Source organism: Phoenix dactylifera, chromosome 9 (genome assembly GCF_051530095.1).
Source record: "Phoenix dactylifera cultivar Ajwa chromosome 9, Ajwa_hap1_PhDact_Kaust_v1.1, whole genome shotgun sequence".
In the NCBI taxonomy this organism is placed as follows: Eukaryota; Viridiplantae; Streptophyta; class Magnoliopsida; order Arecales; family Arecaceae; genus Phoenix; species Phoenix dactylifera.
In genome coordinates, this window is record NC_143198.1 from 3,378,383 (window position 1) to 3,399,911 (window position 21,529).

General features: G+C 40.0%; 2 protein-coding genes and 1 long non-coding RNA gene across 3 annotated transcripts; 2 read left to right on the plus strand and 1 right to left on the minus strand.

Moving 5' to 3' along the window:
• Nucleotides 1–2,410: 2,410 nt before the first annotated feature.
• On the minus strand, nucleotides 2,411–3,143 carry LOC103709202 (peamaclein-like). The gene is made up of 2 exons (XM_088703985.2): nucleotides 2,976–3,143; nucleotides 2,411–2,875 (listed from the first exon to the last, which is right to left on the minus strand). Exons 1-2 carry the CDS (start codon nucleotides 3,055–3,057, stop codon nucleotides 2,682–2,684), a joined length of 276 nt encoding a protein of 91 aa, XP_088560111.1. The 5' UTR covers nucleotides 3,058–3,143; the 3' UTR covers nucleotides 2,411–2,681.
• A 694-nt stretch (nucleotides 3,144–3,837) lies between these two features.
• LOC148702394 (uncharacterized) lies at nucleotides 3,838–5,018 on the plus strand. Its single transcript, XR_015968621.2, has 2 exons — nucleotides 3,838–4,199; nucleotides 4,606–5,018. It is a non-coding gene; the product is annotated as an uncharacterized LOC148702394 (long non-coding RNA).
• A 6,438-nt stretch (nucleotides 5,019–11,456) lies between these two features.
• On the plus strand, nucleotides 11,457–14,474 carry LOC103709204 (uncharacterized). The gene is made up of 3 exons (XM_008794431.6): nucleotides 11,457–12,284; nucleotides 12,727–13,074; nucleotides 13,195–14,474. Exons 1-3 carry the CDS (start codon nucleotides 11,820–11,822, stop codon nucleotides 13,825–13,827), a joined length of 1,446 nt encoding a protein of 481 aa, XP_008792653.4. The 5' UTR covers nucleotides 11,457–11,819; the 3' UTR covers nucleotides 13,828–14,474.
• The last annotated feature ends 7,055 nt before the right edge of the window (nucleotides 14,475–21,529 follow it).

Below are 21,529 nucleotides of genomic sequence, written 5' to 3' on the forward strand. Positions count from 1 at the left end.
CACCGAGGCTATACTAGCACTATATTGGTATGGTACAGTATGTTCCATACCATTTGGTTTGAGCCAGTATGGTGAACCATGCTATGGGCCATTGAAATCAATATATGTTCATCAAATAAAATAATCGCATAAGGTTTGCTATATTTCACTTCCTTAATTAACAATTTTTTTTTTTTTTTTTTTATAACACACATATTTGACAATGGCTCCTCTAAGGAGTACGAGGCGAGCGTCCAAGAGCACTTGTTGCGAGCTCCATGACTGGGCATAATCCGAATGCATCACAACAAGATTGGGCCAAAAGATTGGTGAACGTCATGCCAATATGGACCAACAGATTAGATTATGTACTTCAACTCTCTTAGAGAAAAAAAAAGGGAAGAAAGAAAAAATAGGTATCGGAAAATGCTTTTGGGCGCCCGTTGGTTCATGCAAAACGTACCTTAAGATATGGCGTGCATTTCTTTTCAGATAAGGTTACAAGTTTATGTCCTGAATGCGAACAGTACGCGGTGCATACAAACGTGAGAACAACTCCATTCCGCCACATGCTGCTACATGATCCTAGTACTCTATTGCCTCTTAAAGTGGGGAACAGGGCTTGTGTTACCAGGGACTCATGCCCGAAAGTAGTAGCTGCTGGTGGCTGTCAGCTCTTATATACCACTGTTTTCGGAGCCGAGCTGCAAGCAGTCTGAGTGGGTATTCGCTATGCGTGGCACACGTTGCGGACCGACTCTATTATCTTGGAGGGTGACTCGGCCACTGTGATAGATTGGATCCGGGGGGTCCGAGCTAGGACCACCTCCTGGTTCGGAATATTTGGCCGATGGGCAGAGGGGATGGCGTTCTAGGCCAAGCACGTTTTTAGGGAAGCCAATGATGCTGTAGATTGGGTGGCCGCTTACGTGGTTAATCACTCTGGTGGCACCTTGTGGACTCAGGAAGAAGATTTTCCTAAGGCATTTCGTGATGTGTTGTTTTCTGGTTTTATTGGGGGTGTTCTTACTCGTATAGACCGACTCACCCGCCTTAGTAGAAAAGAAAAAAATAGGGCTTGTGTTGTTCTCCGGCCTTTTAAAAAAAAAGTTATAAGCACACCTCCTCAGTTTTTTTTTTTTTTTTCTTTCATAGACCGGTCCTCCAATTTTCTAAATCGTTCCAAATTAATTGATCTTAATTTCCCAACCAAGTGACAACATTAGTCTACCGTTGCAAATAACCAATATACCCTCATCCTCTTCTGAACAAGAATGACTGAAGGAGTTTGGAGAATAGATAATCCTTTACAAAGGATGCTTTGAAATCTAATATAGACGGATGAATAAAAGAGTTCATAGTGATTTGATACTTGTATAATAGGTGATTCTTAACTATGGGCCATATATTAAGGACATTTTAAAATCTATGCAAACATACGGATGAAGAGGTTCGAAATGCTTTGAAATTTGTGCAGTGAATGATTCTTAACTATATGCCATACACACACGCGCTCATTCTATTGTGTGTACATCTTTAAAACTTTAACCATTTAAAATATTAAATATGTAAATAAATTGGATGTATTTTCCTATGTTATATATAATTTTTAAAAGTAAATGATTTGTTAGTATTTTCTACAATTAAAAAGTAGCATTAGAATGTTGATCCATGTAATTGATAAAGTAGTGTAGTATAATAACATCATGCACTTACTTTAATTTTCTAACTATTGCAAGCCACATTTAGTCCAAGAGTTCCCGTGCTTTAAGAAAACGATGCTAAAACCATGTCAAGCGCTACGTAGTTGCCCTTCGCTCCACCCACAACCACGATAAGGTACGTAAACCAGGTGGTCAACAAAACTTTAATAATCGTGTCGGCCCTACTGTACGTTGGTATTTAACACGGGAAGGGCCACGAGAAGGGTCCATGCTGATGTTAAACTTATAAAATCGGTGCCTTGCTAGTGGAAGAATGAAAGCTAGCTATAAGCAACGATATATGTATGAAGGATTAGAAATCACTTACATATATCACTTGCACATCAACAGGATAGAAAAACAAAAAAGAAGTTCGATACCTCCCCTCAATGCATGCTGTTCTTGGGAGAGGTTCCGGACTCAAACTTTAAAAAAGGAAAAAGGAAAATTGCCATCATGATGTGCGCACTAGAACGAATGCTATGCTTCTAATAGTTTACTTTCACTGTTTTGGAGCAAACTTGACCCCCTTTCCAGACCATAAATTGGAGGTGGAATATTTGTTGGTTGGGGGGCTGCAGAAGTATAGAATCGATCCCAATGGCAAGTAGGAAAAGGGTGACAAAACGTTCAGTGCGAGCATAGAAAACAAATATAAGAAACATGGTGGTATACATACATACATATATATATATATATATATATATATATATATATATATATATATATATATATATATATATATATATATATATATATGGGAAAATACAACGGTAAAAATCCCAACAGATCTCTCTCTTATTTTCTCCGAACACTCGTCGTCACTCTCACATCTGGACGAAGAAATATAGCTATAGGACTCCAGAAACAACTTCCTTTATTTATCCCACTCCATATCAACTCTTATAGACACACAATAACATGATTACCCGCTAGTTACCGGTGCCAAGTGGGGAAGCAAAGAGGCTATATAAAAGGTATTTAGCCTCAGAACGAGGCTCAGGGGCACTTGGGCCTCCTCCTCTTGCCAGAGCCAGTGTACTTGTCCCTGTAACAAGGGCACTCATCCTTGTGACCGTAAGTCCCCGAAGGCACACAGTGGCACTCCTCGCAGCATATCCCGCAGTACTTGAGGCACCGGTCCCGAACGCCTGCTTTGGAGCACCTCACCTTGCACTTGGAATTGCAGAAAGCTAGCACCAAAAAAAAAAAAAGAGCAACCTGATCAGTGCAACTTAACAAAAAAATCTAGAGAGAAACAACAGCTCTCATGAGCTTAATTAGTGTTTTTACGTGAGCCGGCCATGGTGGCTTGAAGATAGGAAGAGGCCAAGAGGAGGACTAGAAGGGCTAAGGTGGTGTGGAGCGTCTTCATGATGTTTTAACTTGGTTTATGGAAAGTAGGTATATAGTGGAGACTCTGGAGTTTGAGGTGATGAGGGGCTGTGTGGGTTTTGGGTGGGTATTTATAGGGGAGAGAGAGAGGGTTTCAGGTTGGATGTTTGGTGAGAGATTTCACTCGATGGTGATGACCTGCGAGCTGGCATCCAGGGGGAGTAAAGTGACGCACCGATGAAACCGGGGTTCGAAATAATGATAAGTTTCTTGCTTTCTTTCCCTGGATGTTTATCATGATGCTTCCAATTACTCTCTTAAACAAATATAAAAAATTACCAATTTTTATCGTTATTTATAGAACTATATTTTCTTTGCAGATTGTTCGCAATTCATTTCAAGGCAGATATTACATATTCCAATAATCTTACATTCTTTCTTTATTTTGATTTTTTACAAGTTTTTAAATTTTTTTAATACATTTCTGAATGCCTATCAAATTCCAAACTTAATCTCTAGCCAAATTGTTTTTAGATAACATCGTTTAAATATGAGCAAAAAATATAACTATATTCTCATTATTATCCAATGTGTTTTTTTAATTATACTATCTAGTAGTAGTTGTAATAGCAGCCAATATTTTTACTTTTAGTTTTAGAAAAATCCAATATGACTTAAACTAAACGGATACCAACTTTTACTTTTGTTTTAGTGGAAGGCAACTAGTTAGGTTTGGGGTGAAGGGAAGAAACCATGGTATGGATGGGACCATGGACGGGACCAGCGTCGGCATGGCATCATCATGGGACGATGGACGGGAGGAGGGGGAATGCCCCGCGCGGAGGGACAACACGCGTGGGGTCACGCGGCTTTGCTTGGCCTCCAATTCGCATTCATTGCCCTTGCAAGGGCGTCGCCCTTGGCTTTTATTATTACCTCCGGCATCTGCTCTGTTTCTCTGTGCGAGTCTATCACCTCTCTCTCTGCTTTGCCTCTTCCGTCTGCCTTTGGCTCGGTCAGCGTTACGTGTACGTCGGGACTCGGTAATCTAACCAGACTGGAAGTCTGGAATGCTGCATTCCAGCCGGCTTTCGATCGTCACGCGGGAGAAACATGGAAGGTTCTGAATCGCACCTCCACCGGACCGAGCCTAGCGTGGACAGAGAGGAAAGGCACTCCGGGGTACGTTAATTCCAACTCCTCTGTTTACCATCTTGCTTTCACTTTTCTTTTCTTTTCTTTTTTTTAACTTTGTTGTGGGTGGAAGGATTGCATGTGCGGTGACGTGGTTTATTGATGAGTAATACGTACGGTATGGAGGGTCAAAGTAACCTTGCTTGTGAAGTTGTTTCTATTAATATTTTTGTGAAGTCTTGGCCCATCTTAGCTCATTCATTTACATTTTTTATTAGTTATCGGGTTAGATAAATATTTCTAGATTGACGTTACGACATGCCAAACAAATGTATACTGAGTTAGAATTTAAAATCTTTTCAAAAACTGTAATTCTGAGAAAATAAGTTGCATGTCTCACTGTGCCATCTTAGTGACTATAAAACACTATATAAACTAGAAGCATAAATTACAGCATGTTGCAGGTAGAATTTGAGTTGAGGCTGGTTGCCGCTTGGAGTCGGTTGACGTCGGCCGACATCTAGGAGAAAAGTAGGCCAGCCAAGAGCTGAAGAAGAACATCAGACTATTGATGGATAATCAACACCGCTCTGGAAGGCAAATTCGATCCGAAAAAAGTTCGCTTGTTAGAAAATTTCTGCCAGAGGACCCTCTGATACTTAAATTAGTAAAATTTTAAAGCAGTAGGAGGAGAATGAAAGAGAATGAGAGTGGTAGAGTGTTTGAGGGTACTTATCTGAGAGTTTCCCGATCACCCCTATATATAGGATGGGGTGTGAGTTTGTTACCTTAATTATCAGATGGTGTAGTAATTGCGTAGTAACAGCTGACCTCATGTATTAAATGTATGGTAACAGTTTCTTACAATGTGCATGCAGTGATAATTGCACGGAGAGTATATTTATGGTTGAGTTAGCCATAAAGAGATCGGAAAAATTCGAGGTCGTGATGGCCAGTATTCTCCCTGTCACTGCATATAATCTTGATCAGATGCTCTTCCTTGGTGAACCTATATACATCACATATCAAGATATACACTAAAGAATGGTGTAGAAGAGTCTCTCTTTTTTTTTTAAATATGGTATCGTGAAAGGGAAACTTGAGCAGCAACAAGTAGGAATAATTGATAGGTGGCTTACAAAGCATTGCATCATAATAGCGGGTATAAAATTGTCAAAATCGTTAAAAGAACACTACAGGAAAAAGTTGATTTTATCGACTTTTAAAAAGCTTAGCGCCCAATTTTACCGATGCTTTTAAAAAGCGCCGTCATACTGAGGGGCTATGACGATGCTTATAAATATCGTCAAAAGTCAAATTCACAACAAAACCAGCGGCCACCCCTTCCTTCTCATTCTGCATCCCGGTCAAGCCCTAGCTCCTCTCCTCCTCTCTCCTCTCTCCTCTCCGACGGCGAGCGACCCATCCTTGTCCTCTCCGACACCGAGCGACGTCCGGTGCCAAGCTCCTCTCCTCATCCCTCCTCTCCGGCGCCGAGCGACCGTGCGTCTGCAACCTCCTCTTCTCCTCCCTCTTCTGCAGCGCTGATCGGCCGATCCCATCCCCCTCTACTTAAGAAAGAGGTATCATTTGATAACCCCACCAAATAGAAAATTTCTTGATAATTTATTGGTGGATGTGTGTAATCTGGATACTTTTGTGTTGGATATTAAATAGAAAATTTCTTGCAATCTGGGTTCATATGGTTATGCATTCTTTGTACTTTATATCGTTAAAAAATTATTCTATTGTCCAGTAGAAGCAAGTGTATTAGATTTTTCGGTCGTGGATGGGAGCATTGAGCAATATTTTGATAATTAAATTACATGCTGGAAGCTGTGACCGTAACATCCTAGTATTCTTCCCAATTTTGTAGTACTTCGACAGGGATAATATGATGACTGTCCGCGTCTCTTCTCAAACAAAATTAGTGTGAGGGAAGAAAAAGTATAACACCCTCTAGAAAAGCATCAGGCACCAAAATTTCTTTCCTTTATTCTCCTATTCTTCGTTCTCTAAGTCCCCTCTTCTTGTCGACAAATCCATTTAGAGTCTAAAAATTTATTAGTAGGTTTACACAAAAGAGATCCTCTCGCTGCAATATACAGAGTTAGAAAAATTCCAAAAACTAGAGTTGTAGTGGTAGCTAAACTGCAAATCCATAATGTAGGTTCAATTCCCTAAGAGTAATTTGCTCTAAAATGATTGAATCTAACGTGACCAAGAATCCAGCAAGCCTGGCATTCTGCAAGTAGCCTCTTGTGTGCTTGCTTAATTAGACTAAGTGAGACTTAAGTGCGTTTGAATTAACATCGACATGCTTCCGTATCAAATACATTCAATTCCTTCCAATCCAATTTCACTCATCAACGCGCAAGAAATTCAGAGACATTCTTCTAATCCCTCTCCTAAACCTAGAGTTCATGAGTTGGCAATAGAGACAAGGCCTTGATGCGGATAGGGGTTCTATTTGCAATACAGAGATCTGAAAGATGTCGGGAAAGTTCATCATTATTAGACGGAAAGTTACACCAAGGATTTCAGAAGCATGGAATGTCTGGAAACACAGATCTTGATTGGACGAAATGGCGAAGATGGATTCATAAAGACATTGGATGGCTTTGATTATTTCTTGGTGACCCATTGTTATAGTTATGGCAAGCATGAATAGTTAATGCTTCTTTTTGTCATTAAAATTTTTGAAATTATGAGTATTCACGACAATGTCACATATCTGTCACATCAGCTATGCACGACAATGAATTTAGTCCCATCAGTATGTATTTAGTCCCATGTTAGCTATGCACCGGCTAAATCTTGATTGTTTTTATAAAATTAAAAAATTCAAATAACATCATCCAGCTAGCTTTTTTTGGATAAGGTTTTGGGTAGTGATAAATAGTATTAGAGTGGACTTGACTTATAGCCTATGTGGATTAGGGATTACACTGTAGCGTGTGTCTATTGGGAGTAATCATGACCTGATCATCACGTTTGTGATTAAATTTAAATAAATTTGGACTTTTAGACTAGCGAAGATGCTAAGTCGACGAAACAAGAGGAGTATATGAGAATCATGTGAACGTGTGCTTTGCCTTATATTAGCTATGTATTGAAAAAATCTTGGGTATTTTTATAGAAGCAAAGAACCAAATAATAGCTTCCAGCTAGTTTTTGGATGGAATCCTAGATTGCGGCATATTCATAGAAAAAGAATAGGGAAAGAACTAGCTTTGAAATAAAGAAGACAAGATTAGCGTCCCTGTTCTCAGGGACGGTCCTGATATAAGTTGAACAAAACATGCATGTAGTCATATAATTTTTCAACACTATTAAAAAATTATATGCATATTCATTAATGCATGAGTTAGCTAATCAATCATGTGGATTTTCATAGCCATGGATTTTACTTTTGTAAGACTTCTATTTTTCTTTTGTAAAAATGATGGGGGTCGCTCATCAATTCATTTTGCGAGATACTGAAATGAATGCATTTAATAAGACAAATATCTTGCCCCATCGTAGAGAGCTAGCCTAGCTTAATCAGAAGCACATAACTTCATTAATTGATAGATAATGTCCGATTAACATATTGGCTTCCACACTGCCGAAGTATTCATTAATTTTTCTGCATCCAAATCCTTTACAAGATTATCATTATTAGAAGGTTCCTGCAATCTTTCTAATCATTTTTCTGTTTGCCATGTGAGGAACCGTGCGGGCGTGTGTTTAGTCCCACATTGGTTATTTGCTGGATAGATCTTGGGTATTTATACAGGATCAAGGAACCCAAATAGTAACTTCCGCCTAGCCATTTTGGGTGAGGTACTGGGTTGTTACTAATGGTATCAGAGCGGACCTGGCCCATAACCTATGTGGACTAGGAAACACTACAGTACAGATCCATTGAGGCTGACCACGGGCCGATCGTGGTGTTTGTGATTAGATTTGAATAGATTTGAACCCTTAGCCTGACGAGGACGTCAGGGCTTGAACGGGAGGAGTATGTGAGGACCCGTGCGGGCGTGTGTTTAGTCCCACATTGGTTATTCGCTGGGTAGATTTTGGGTATTTATACAGGATCAAAGAACCCAAATAGTAACTTCTGGCTAGGCATTTTGGGTGAGGTCCTGGGTTGTTACATGCCAACTCTTGAAATGCTCTTGTATATGCCTAGTCCTTCGTCCAATCATGCAAGATCAGGTGAGCAAACAGGATACGTTGAACATCCTAGCAAATATTAGCCTGTCCCTTCTTTTCTCAGAAAAAGAAAGAAAAAAAGTTACCCAGTCCCAGATATGTGAAGTATGGGTAACGTCCAAGACTATAGTATATATAGATGATTAATGTAAGTCAAGGACTTCCTTGCAAGTGGAAACTTTATCTCAACTTAAAAATGGTTACCAGATATACGAGTGCGCACAAATTTCTGTGCAGACTTCAGGTTAATGCTATTGTTTAGGGTTACATATCCAACACATATCATTTGTCTACTTCAGCATAGGAATCCATATGCACCTATTCATGAGGAAATGAAACTACGTGTTTGAGATTTAATTTAAAAAATATTTTTTTATCCTTTAAACTTTACTTATTTTAAATATTTTAAAATATTTTTTTGTGAGACACTTTGTTTTTTTCAGAAAAGCTAAGGATCTCTTTTTTTCTTATTTGTACTCTGTTGTCTTCCGAGAGCTTGACAGAAAATTTTTCCACTCTTCAAGCTAGCTTTTTATTTTTTATTTTTTAGATATTTGAAAAAGTTAGTCGGATCAAGCCTCTGCATCGATTATACTCGTTAGAGGATGATCGAGCTGGGTCGGATTGGCCGGGTTATACTTTGAGAACGAGATTGCCGCATACCTACATATAGGAGGCAAATTACGTTCTTAATATAATATATATCACATATCTCGATTCTGATAAGCTTTTTTCAACCTTCTGATTTAATTCTAATAAATTATTTTTTTATAATATTTTTATAAAATAAAAATTATAGTAGTTTTTAGATGAAATATTTCCATCACTGTATGCAGCTTTTGCATGGGTTTTGGTTAAACAAAACAGATAGAATAATGCTACGTACCCAGCATCCGTCCTGATTGAGTTTTTTTCATGAGCAGATAAGGGTGAAATATATGGCCATGAGCACGGCTCCTTCGGGGTACGCATTGGATGCACTTGGCGGTGCTCAAACAGAAACTGCATGGTGGGAGAATAATGGCAGATGAAACTTTCGGACAGCCACCAAGGTGGTAGTCTAATGAAACTGGGCATAATTTTTATCCTCATGGTCCCAAATTCGAATCGTTACGGCGTTGATTAAAATGTAGCTTCGGCCACTGCTTAGACATGTGGCATAGGAATGCTTCTTGGATCTGTAGTAGCCGGGATGGTGGCAGATGTAACGTACTCACACGTGGGACTTGAGCCAGAGCCCAGAGGGATAGCTGAGCCAGGCCCATGAGTAGAGAGGGTATGAGTAAAACCGGTCGGAGTGCTCAACACACGGCCATTTCTACCCGCATCGAACATTCTCATGATGGGGCGGAGGCTCAGTGGGAGCTGCTACGCGGGGATGGGCTTATCCCGTCCTCCTCCCTTTTCTTTTTTTTAAGAAAAAAAAAAAAAAACTCTCCGACAAGACACCACACGCCCGCAATCCACGGCGAGACACGTGCCAAATCGTCTAGGAATGGTGGCAAGCTGGCGATCACCATGGAAACTGTGAGAAAATAAAGAGGGCCCAGCTCTCCTCCTTCCCTTTCTTTTCCTCTTTTTCTTCTTTATTTTGAGATAATATGAATGGGGCCCATCTGCCGCTTCCTCCCGTGGCTCCTTTTATATTGCCTCCATTTATACTCTTGCTGAGAGCGAGCAAACCAACTCAACACTCTTCTCACAACGCACCTATCTCATTTTCGTTTGGCAGAGTCATGCCCCCTTTCTAAATTTGTTTGTAGAAAAAAATATAGTTTATACTCTTTAAAATATACAAAATTATATAAATATTTTCATAAAATTACTATTTATATATATACTATCATAAAATATTTATTATATATTGATATTTTTTAAATTTATTACAAATTATAATATTTTTCAACTTTTTTCGGACGCTGTAGAAGAAGATAGCTACTTCTCAAGAGTGATAATTTTGTGCTCTTATACGCAAAAGCCATGTCTTATATAGAGCATTTGATTTGGAGTCCCTACAACTCATTTATGGTGAATGTGACTCGTGGGGAATATAGTTTTTTTTTTTTTTGGGTACATCGGTGACTCACGGACAACATATGTAAATATAATCCATAAAGTTAGAAAGAAACAGAAAATGCAAAAGAGATGGTACAAAGTCGTATCCCTCCTAAATTATATCTTGAGTGATTAGCGGTATAAGAAAGCCATCCAATCTATAACACTGTTGACCTTTCTATACACAGAAAAAGTCCAAAAAGCAGTGCATTCGGCGAATATCGGAGAGCAATTGCATCCCCCGGCAGACCGCCTGGAATATAGCTATTTTTCACCAACATATATTTGTTAACCTAGCACCATTTTCTATTGGGCTCTTAAGAGAGTTGATGGATACCTTTTGTTGAGGGCACGTGAAGCACATAATTTGATGTCGCTCTTTAACTTTACCAGGTTTAGCGAATCAAATATAAATGGAGATCCCCACGAACGTCGGTCTCATCACCCTTTGGACGGTTCTGATTGAATTTTGACTTCAAGATTAAGACGGATCACGGCATGCACCCGTTTGCACGAGTGCTGGATTGGCCACCTTTATACGGTCAGTGGAATTAATACCACCAGCCATTCAATCACGATCGGACCGCCATGATGGAGATGGAAGGGCACGAGACTATCGTTATCACAGGGAGAAGAAATCTTAAACTCCTCGTCCGCGCGATCTCGGTAAAGCGCGAGCCGGAGGGCCCGTATCAGGACCGTCAGATTGGTCCCCGACACAAATGGACGCTAGTCCATTAATTAATTGCAATTAAATTAGTTAATTACAGCTAACTCTCGCCCTGGTCACGCAGCAGCCGAAAACGGAAAGGGCCATCCCTGACGGTGCCGTCAGGGTGGGTACGGTCATCTCCAGTAATTGCACCTCCGAAGTTAATATTTTCCGTTCCCAGACTAGAAACTAGAAAGAACGAAAGATGGCAAAGCTCGCGGGAGGTAAGAATGATGGGAGGTGACGGGACCTCGACCTTGCCTCGCGCCGTTTAACTGAATTTTCTTTAATTTCCCCTCAGTTTGCCTTTTATTCCCATCTCGTCCTCGTTCCGCATCCCAAAACGTTCCTCTTTTTGTTCATCTGGCCCCTATTTTTTTTCATCTTTCTTATCCCTCCAAAAAGAAGTACGTACAGTGCGAGCAGTGGTCAGTCTTTCAGTGCTCCTCCCCTTCCCCTTCTCTCCATCCTGCATTCTCTAACTCTCTATCTAACCCCCTCAACAGAATAACAATCACATTCCAGTCCCTGTCTACCTAACCCGCTTGGCGCTTTTCCGGTGCTACAAATTAACGATAGCCCCTCGCGCCATGACGTTCTCTTCTTCTACTTCGCCTTCTTCTCTGTGTTAGTTTTCCTTTTTGTCCTCCTTTTTCCCTGAGGTTTAGGTTTCAATCGGAGGCTAGGGTTTATAGGAGAAAATGGAGAAGAAGCAAGGGTTCTTCTCGGCGCTGCGGGAGGAGGTGGCGAGGGGGCTACCGCCGGGGAGGACGAGGTCGGAGAGCCCAGGGTGGAACGCGTCGGCGGCGGTGGCGGGGCTGCTGCTGCCGCGGAGGTGGAAGGGGCTGCAACGGCAGCAGACAATGGTGGACGTGGCGGTGCCGAGATCGGGGAGCCTGAGGCCCGTCGGGGAGGCGCTGGCGCCGCTCATGGAGGGCCCCGATCCGGGAGCCGGTGACTGCGGGGACCGAAGGAAAGAAGGCGAGGGGTGGGGGCACTGGGTGAAGGTCCAGCTCTCCCGTGCGCCGTCCGTTTCCGCCGCCTCCGCCTCCCGCCGCCGTTCCGACCTCCGCCTCCTCCTCGGCGTCATGGGCGCCCCGCTCGCCCCCATCCACGTCTGCTCCACCGATCCCGTGCCTCATCTCGGCATCAAGGACACCCCCATTGTAAGCGTTCTCTCTCCCTCTCCACTGTACTTGATTCTTGATATTTTCACACCCCCCAGTAGTTTAACCCGCTGAATTTTGGTTGGTTGGCGGAAGTATCGTTGCTTTCGTTTATTTTCGAGAGTATTGAGTTGTTATTACAGTTGCAGTTTCCATGTATGATTAAATGCATGAATGACTTATTAAATGTATGCATTTAATTAGTGATTATATGCAGTTTTGATTGTAATCCATCTCAAACCAGAGGATTTCCTCCATGTTTTCAAGGTTTAATTGGAGGATGGAATGTCTTCCTCCTTTTAATAAATCCATCTTGTGTTCATCCTGTTGCATTAAATTATGATACCATAGTTGTATGAAATCCTCATTTTGGATTTTGGTTCGCTGAAAGATGGGCTTTTAGTGAACTTTTTGGTAATATTTTTGTGATTCCCTGTGGTAGGAAACATCGCCGGCACAGTACATACTACAGCAGTATATAGCGGCGTCAGGAGGGTTGAAGCTGCTGAGCTCCATTAGGAACTCGTACGCCATGGGGAAGGTGCGAATGGTGGCGGCGGAGTTTGAGACGGCAAGCCGGATCATCAAGAATCGGAATGCCTCCCATTCCACGGAGGCTGGAGGCTTCGTCCTCTGGCAGATGGCCCCCGGTATGTGGTACGTCGAGCTTGCTGTCGGCAGCAGCAAGGTCCAAGCGGGCTGCAATGGCAAGCTTGTGTGGCACCACAACCCCTGGCTGGGTGCTCATGCTGCCAAAGGCCCTGTTCGCCCCCTCCGCCGGGCTCTCCAGGTCTGTAACCAATAAAAACAACACGAGATGTATTCATTTAGATGCTTGAATTGGCCCTTATTGCTTGACTTGCCTCGCTAGAGAAGTTGGCACTGACTGATTTGGGTTAACTTTCATTAGGGTCTTGATCCATTGACCACCGCTAGTATGTTTGCTGAGGCACGTTGCATTGGAGAGAAGAAGGTCAATGGGGAGGATTGCTTCATACTGAAGCTCTGTGCCGGTCCTGGGACACTGAAAGCTAGGAGTGAAGGCCCTGCTGAGATAACTAGGCATGTGTTATTTGGGTATTTCAGCCAGAAAACTGGTCTTCTTGTCGAAATGGAGGACTCCCACCTAACCCGGATCCAGTCCAATGCTGGTGGAGATGCTGTGTACTGGGAGACAACCATTAATTCCTTCATTGAAGATTACCGCCCAGTTGAAGGTATGATGATCGCCCATTCAGGTCGCTCGGTTGTGACGCTTTTCAGGTTTGGTGAGGTTGCCATGAGCCACACCAAGACTAGGATGGAGGAGGTTTGGACCATTGAGGAGGTGGCCTTCAATGTTCCTGGACTTTCAATGGACTGTTTCATCCCTCCGGCTGATATACAATGCGGGTCAGTCAGTGAAACCTGCGATCTTCCCGAAGGAGAGAGAGGGAAGAACAGCTCAGCAGGGAATTATCGGGCTAAGGTTGCAGCTCTGGAGAGGCCGCATGATAATGATGATAATATTGTGTGGAAGGTGTCTAATGCTAGAACTACTTAGCATCAGAAGTTGATCAAAACTTATAGTTTGTCTTTTAGTTGACTAACAAACCATGAAATGTAGGTAGCAGGCACAAATTCAAGGGGATTGTAGATTTGGTAATTGCAGTGTCCTCTGTAAATAGGAGCATAATCATTCAAATACAGGCCTCACATTTTGCTGGCCTTGTCAGATTCCTATACTCTAATACAGAGTTGCTGGGAGGTAGCGGTTTGGTTAATTTGGTTTAAATCTGTGAGGGATGGAGTTAGGGTTTCTTCTTTTTTCCACAGGGTGCGGCCTTCCATGCCCAAAGAAGAGGATCGAGGTTGTGCTGATGCTTCGATTCTTAGGTTAATTCTCTTGCTGGTGGCAACAGGAACTTCGTCACTGGCATGTGACTGTTCAGATGTGTTTTCAGATTTTCTTTTGTGTTTTGTTTGTTGATTGGTGTCTAAACCATTTGAGATGAAGTGAGAGGTGATAACATTGGATTAATCGTGGGCCTTGGAATCTAATTCTTCCTTGCCTCCTGCAGCCTGGTATTAGTCTTTCTAAGCTAGTTGATGTAAACCAACCAAACTTTTGTTCTATATCAGATGTTGAATGTTTAATGTGTTCTTTTTTATCCTATATGGCATTATATGAATTCATGGATGCTGATATCATCTTTCAGGGTTTCTTCATCATTTTTTTTTTGGTTGCTGCATGACAACTTACAATTTGCCAGTGAAATAGGGTCCGCAGCCCATCAGCAGATGGAGTTATGTTTGAAGATAGCTGTAGTCGCTTGCTGGAACATTTTAATTTGCCTTTACTGATGCTTGATGTATGGGGCCTGGCTGACATTGTCTTTGGTGCAGGATCGGTGATGGTATCATTACAGCAAAGGCATGGGAGCTTGAAGACCCCCATGTGGTTCTCCCATCTCATTCATTGCCTTGTCCCCCCTTTCAATTCAGGTAGTGTGGGTGAACTTGATATTGCTACCTGCTTTCGCAAACAGTGCTCGTTCTTTCACAGTCATGCCGGAAGGCTTACAAGCTTACAGCTCTCAGAACCTTCTGCATCATGATGTTGCTCCAAGGCCATTGCTATTGATGACTCCGCACTCCTTTTCTAGTGTGGGTTATCATGTTAATTTGATGGGGGCTCTGTCCTTGGGGAACCAAGAGGTCCATACATGAGTTTTAAAAGTCCTATGCTTCCCCTCCTCTTGCCAAACAGCTCTTTAATACCCCTCAAGAAAGGAGGGTGTCGCCTTTGAAAGTTGACGCAGTGTTTCTGATACATAAAACTCCAGCAGGATCTTGAGCAGAATAGAGAACACACTCTAACATGGTCATTCTAATGTAGGTTGGCCCGTGTTCACTACCAAGCACTTAAAGGGAAGAAAATAAGGTCTTTTACTATCTCGTAAATGCAAACTGATTTATTCTGAGATATCGGTATTACAATATTGATATATATCTAGATATTTAATCTCTTTACATTCGAATGTCAAGTTCTTAATTACTGAATAATAGAAAAAATATGCAAGACTGTTTTTAATCCTATAATTACGATGTTGGTGGATGTTTTTATATCTTAGTATTTTGTGAGCCAAATATATCTGAATATCTTGGTCCTTCTATTAAACATTCAGCATGTTATGATAAACCAGTATCTTGGTTCATCTCTCTCCCATATTTCGATTCCCCGCATGTCTAGGATGAGCCTCCCCCGGACAGGCAAAGGCTTCAAACTAGCACAAAGATATGAGCGTGGCTTAGTTGTGGCCATGAATACCCTGAAAAAAAATGTCAACTCTTGAGCAACCACACAGTTGGATGAGCAATGTGGTGGATTAGCTCGGTCTCAACCCGAATCCTTTTCATTTTCGAGTCAGCCGAAGCTGAGGACTAGGCATTGGCTGCAACATTTGTGAGGGGCAGTGAGCTAGCTCTACCTCTTGGCTTGAAACAAATTGAACCTAGACTGGTAAAATTTCTTGAACCAGAACCCTTTGTTGGTTGTCCTTCAGTCCTAATAGGTCCCATATAATTTTCTGAATTGCTCAGGATGAAATAAAGATACAAATAAAATCTGATGGAGGATCAGGAGGAATGCTCTGAATTAGGCTTATGATTGGTTAAGAACGACTGCACTGCTCCGTCTCCCATGAATGTACCATGAATGACGACAATTGAGCAAACCACATGCTTGGCTACTGTGACATATCACACTCTTTCAATCAATGTCTTGGCCAAAGGATAATGGAGCCAGCTTCCAACTTTATTTATTGAAGGATAACAGTACAAGAAAAAGCTCTTCTAGGCCCCGTACTAATAACAATCAATCATTGCATGCAGCACGCTCTCAATTTTCTCTTACTAAATTCTAAGCATGAGAATAAACTAATGGCACCAACCTTTGGGATCCTAAGAGCTTGCATTTTAGACTAGCTTTTGGCCTTTGTGTGGTTTCTTCAAGTAGGTTGCCTTTTCCAGGTGTGCATGGTTCTGAATTGCAACCTAAGTTGAGACATGTTATTGTCATCTATTGAGAGCATGCTCTTCTCAATTTGATTACAACAAGAAGTTTATTATCCCAAGATGTGAGGATGCCAGCTACAACATTTGAAGTAAATCCATATCTGCATAGGAAAAACAGCTAGAACAGAATGTTAAACCACAATCCATTTAAAAGGAGATTTGTGTTTCACTTAAAAGATCTTCAAATTGCACTATTGATGGTCTCCCTAATCCTTCCTACTCCATTTTCTTAGCCAAATTGAGAGACTTCTCTTTATATTCTCCATTCAGTTAATATCATATGATGACGCAGACAAGACATTGTAAAATCTTAAAAAATTTTCAGATGATAGATATTACTTTTAGAACTTCTTGAGTGTTTTCTAATGATGCCCAGGACATTGTCTGGATGATGAAGACAGATGTTTACAGGTACTAAATCTTGGGCTTGACGATTTGTTCTCCACCCCAGGTTCACCAAGAACCCAAGTAGCTCCATGGCATCCCAAAAAGTTTTTTGCTCTTTTTGTCCCTGAATAAGGGGAAACCAGAGCGACCCCCACCCTATACCCAAAAAAAATATACATAATCTCAATAGACTCGACCTTCTACTTAGGTGCGAACTATTCAATTAATAGGACAATATTTAAAATTGCTTTAAGAAGATTGTTTATTATACTTGTTTAAAGCATATTCGCATCATTAAATAGGGTCATTTAAAGCATGATTTGATATGTTATATTTTATTAATCAATTTCTTTCATAAAATCTTTTTCCGTTTATAAAAATGAAATTGAATACACTTCATTTTGTTCTTATGATATTTTTAAATCTTTTTTATTTAAAGTATTTTAAAATATTAATAAAATCTATATATGTGTGCATATATATTACAAGGCCTAAGAACGGATTATTCATGATATTTTTTTTTTAATTATGCTGCAGTTAAAGAGTCACAGTTATATTTAGTATAGAAAATTTATTGTTATTTTTAAATTATATTTTAAAAATATTTTAATTTTTAATATTTTTAATACAAGAGTGGTCAGACCAAGGTCATGTCAATATCCATGTGGGATTAACTTTATGCCTTATATTTCTTTTAGTTTTTGTTATCGAAGTCTACCTAAAAACTGATTTATATCCAACAATATTCGGCTTTTATATATATATATAGAGAGAGAGATAGATAGGTAGATAGATAGAAAAATATAAGTACAACTAATATCTAATTTATATTTATATTTGTTTAGAACACATATTGATATGTTTAATATCTAATTTATATCTATATTCTTTTAGCATAAACATGGATGGCAATCCTGATGTCCATTTAATTTTTGCATCTATACCCGTATCTATTAAAAAAATAAAGATGTAAATATAAATATAGTAGCATTCTATTCATTTTAGTTCTAACCAAAATCCAGCGAGTCCGGACAGACCAAACCTGAAATCCTGAAACCTAAACTTGTAAAGAGGGCTAAAATGAGAGTCGATGCCAACTGGAAGATGTGTTGAAGGTAATTTTCTCTGGAAGCCTGCCTAAATCCATTCTACATGCGGAGGACTAACTGATGCACCCTAGATAGAATTCAAGAGAAAGTATCTGAATATCCCTTTTGCATTGGAGTTTAGCAGTCTATCTTAATCTTAACCAAGATCAAATGCAACTCAATTATATTATCTTGTGAAAGCAAAATTAACCAGAGCTGCTAATTGACTTGCATGACTCAGTTGGCCACCTTATTTTACATCACCATCCAAGATTGCTCTTCTTTTTTTTTTGTGCTACAGTGGATGGCTCATACATATCTAATATGGATATATTTAAAAAAAATCAAAAAATAGCAAATTTCGAAGTGCTATAGGCAACTCTCTTTTTTCAACCCATAGGCTCTTCGAGTGATCGGCTATGTATGAGCCCACCCAATCTGCGGTTCCATTAGCCTCTCTGTAAATATACTTGGCCTGTAAAGCAACGTCGCTACTAATCATGGCCCGAATGTATCGGAGCAGAGGGTGGCACCTACCTACGCCACCGGTGCCCCTAGATCAAGCCGAAAGATTGCTCTTTAGTACTCATTTCCAACTCCTTTCTATTCTTAATATTTGTTTCATAATATGCTCGAGTCACCTTTCTCACCCAGTGACTTTACAAATTCACTTCAAGAAAAGAACTTCTCTTTCCTGCTCCATTTTTTTTCCCCAAATCAAATGGACATAGCATATAGAAGAATAATAACAAAACTTGACCATTCTGTGCGATCAAAATAACGCAACCAAACAAAGGAAGAACTTATTTGGGGAGTACTTGTCCTGACTCTTTTCTTATCAGCTATGCATCCTGTTAAGTGATTCAAGACTAGTCTTTGGAGGAAACCATTAGGCGAAGTAGTCTAATCACTTTCACATTAAGTAGATGTTTCGCTACATGTCTGGCTTGAAAGGGACCTTTGTTTAGTTTCATATTAAGAGAGAGCTAACATTTTCCTTTGCACAATATTAACCGGCCTCCATCCACCATCCTCTACATATACATTACATTCAAGTGATCTCCAATAGCAATGAAATTGTCAAAAATTGAGCACTGCTAGCTCCATTACTACTCCACCTTAGGACTACTTCAACCTTCCAAGTGTTATTTGCAGAGCATCAACAAAGCCTCAATTACTTCTCCAGAAACAGTTAAACCAAACACCTTCCATGTCACTAATGATATTAAAAGAACCCTTACCCAGTTAGACCTTAATCAGCTAAAATACAAAGTCGCGTGATAAGCATTAATGCTCTGAATCACAACCTTCTTTCAAAAGTCCCAGCCCACTTCATTAGTTACACTTCATCAATCACAAAGGATCAAAAGACTCGTTTGGTTCATGAAAATAATTTTTCCTCACTAAAATATTTTTTTCTGAAAAATAGATGCCTGGATATATAATGCATGGAAAAATAGTTCTTGCATTTTTGTTTGACTATGAAAAAGTCGCATATTTTAGAGTGGCTTTTTATTAGTTGAGCATCTACTTTTCTAAGAAAGTTATATAAAATATTTGTTGTGCCCATAGTAAAAGAAAAGAGATTATTCCATTCTATCTAAAAGTTTAAGAATACTTTTTCTTTAAAAAAAATGTTCCAATTCCTAGCCTGTGGAAAAATAACTTTTTTTTATGTTCTATATGGATTTTTCTTTTCTATAAAATGTGAGAATCTTATTCCAATGGAAAATCTACTTTCCATCTCTCTCCTATGAAAACTCTAACTAAATATAGATATTTTTTCTATTTTTTTATTGATCATACTTTGTTTTTCTTTTTCTACGAATCAAATGAGTCCAAAAGATGTGTTCTAGATGCGGACGTTAAAGCACCGATTCCCCGCAAGCAAAAGGCTAGATAGAAATCCATGCAAAAAGTTTTTATTCTTTGCAATTATTGTAACAGATTCTTCAAGCAAATAAAAAGATCGAGAACATAGTACAGATATTTGTTTAGGGTACTCCCTTGCTCTCACGTTTGAGTGTTTGCTCGTCGTTTAGGCCGGTGAGTGATATTTGTTCAGGGTACTGCCAAGTTGTTGAAGTTGTGTAACAAGCCACCAAAATGCAATGTAGATAGATACTTTTGGGGAAACAATAATATTCTGATGAAAATACACATTGCTGACTAATGAAGACAATTGGATGCCAAATTATAGAGTGATAGACACATTCAAAACAAGTATTAAACATGCTACAAGCATTGAAAAGTTGCACTTTGGCTAAAACATGCCTTTTTTTTCAGGCTACTGGCAGACGTGAGGAGGATATGAGAGACTGGTTAATAGCCACCATATACAGAGCAACAAGTCATAATATATGGAGCACTTACTCTATAAAAAAAAGGGCATGGCTATGGATTTAAATAGCAAGCTTGTTACTTCAACCATCTATATTTCTTTCTTGGAGAGTATCTTATCTGAACCAAAGCAATCTTTCAAGCAAAGAGAGGAAAGCACTTGTCACCTGAGAAAGGCTTGAGTGCAGATTAAGGGGTACCAGACCATTAATCTTTCCAAAGCATGATACCAGTCTACCAGACCATTAATGGTACCTCATTATCGTATCTCTCTAGATCTAACAAAATACATTTCTATATTGTAATTAGAGTCGCCAATTCACCTAAGAATTTTCTGCTCAAAGAATCAGCTACAATATTTCCTCTCTCTGGATGATAACTAATAGTCAGATTATAATCTTTTAGAAGCTCTTTGCCTTAAGTTTAGCTCTTTTTGAGTAAACATATGCTTTAAGCTTTTATTGTCCATAAAAACCTCGTAGTACTCACCATACAAATAATGCCTCCATATTTTTAGAGCAAAACTACAACCGCAAACTCCAAGTCATACATAGGATAGTTCAACTTATATGACTTTAAGGGCTCGTTTGGTTCGCAGGAAGCATTTTCTTTCCTAGGAACATGATTCCTGGGAAACAAATTCCTAGGAAGAGAATGCCTAGGAAAGTACTTTTGGCATGTTTGGTTGACCATGGGAAAGTGACAAATTTCCAATGTGCTTATGTTTGGTTGGCCATCCACTTTCCTAGGAAAGTTATATATAATTACTATTATGCCCTTAATAAAAATTAGGTTTTTAATGCCTCTTTAATGCTTCTTTAATGCTGAAGGGACTTTTTGGGAAAAAGTAAAAATGGAGTGATTCCCGCCTCATGGGAAAGTAACTTTCCCATGTTTCTCATGGGAAAGACTTTCCCATGAAATGTGGGAATCACATTCCCATGGGAATACAACTTTCCCTTCTCTCTCCTTTGAAAACTCCAACCAAACAAGAGGCATCTCATTACTTTCCCGTTGACCACACTTTCCCCCCTTCTTTTCCCGCGAACCAAACGAGCCCTAACTACCTAGAGACATAAGCTATTACTTTTTCATTCTATATCAAAACACAACTAAGGCCTTTGTGAGATACATCACTATAGATGGTGAAACCTTCTGTTCCAAATGGAATAGTCAACGTTAAAGTTACCACCAAACGTCTGCTCGAGCGCTCTGTCTGCTATGAGGGCGAGAGCCAAGGGCCTGAGCAAGGAGGTCTACCTTTCTATTTCTCTAAATACAAGACATACCATGTTAGCTAATATACTGAGATATCTATATCCTATCAATAATTCATGAGCCATCCACCCATTAAGCTTGTGAAATACCAGAGCA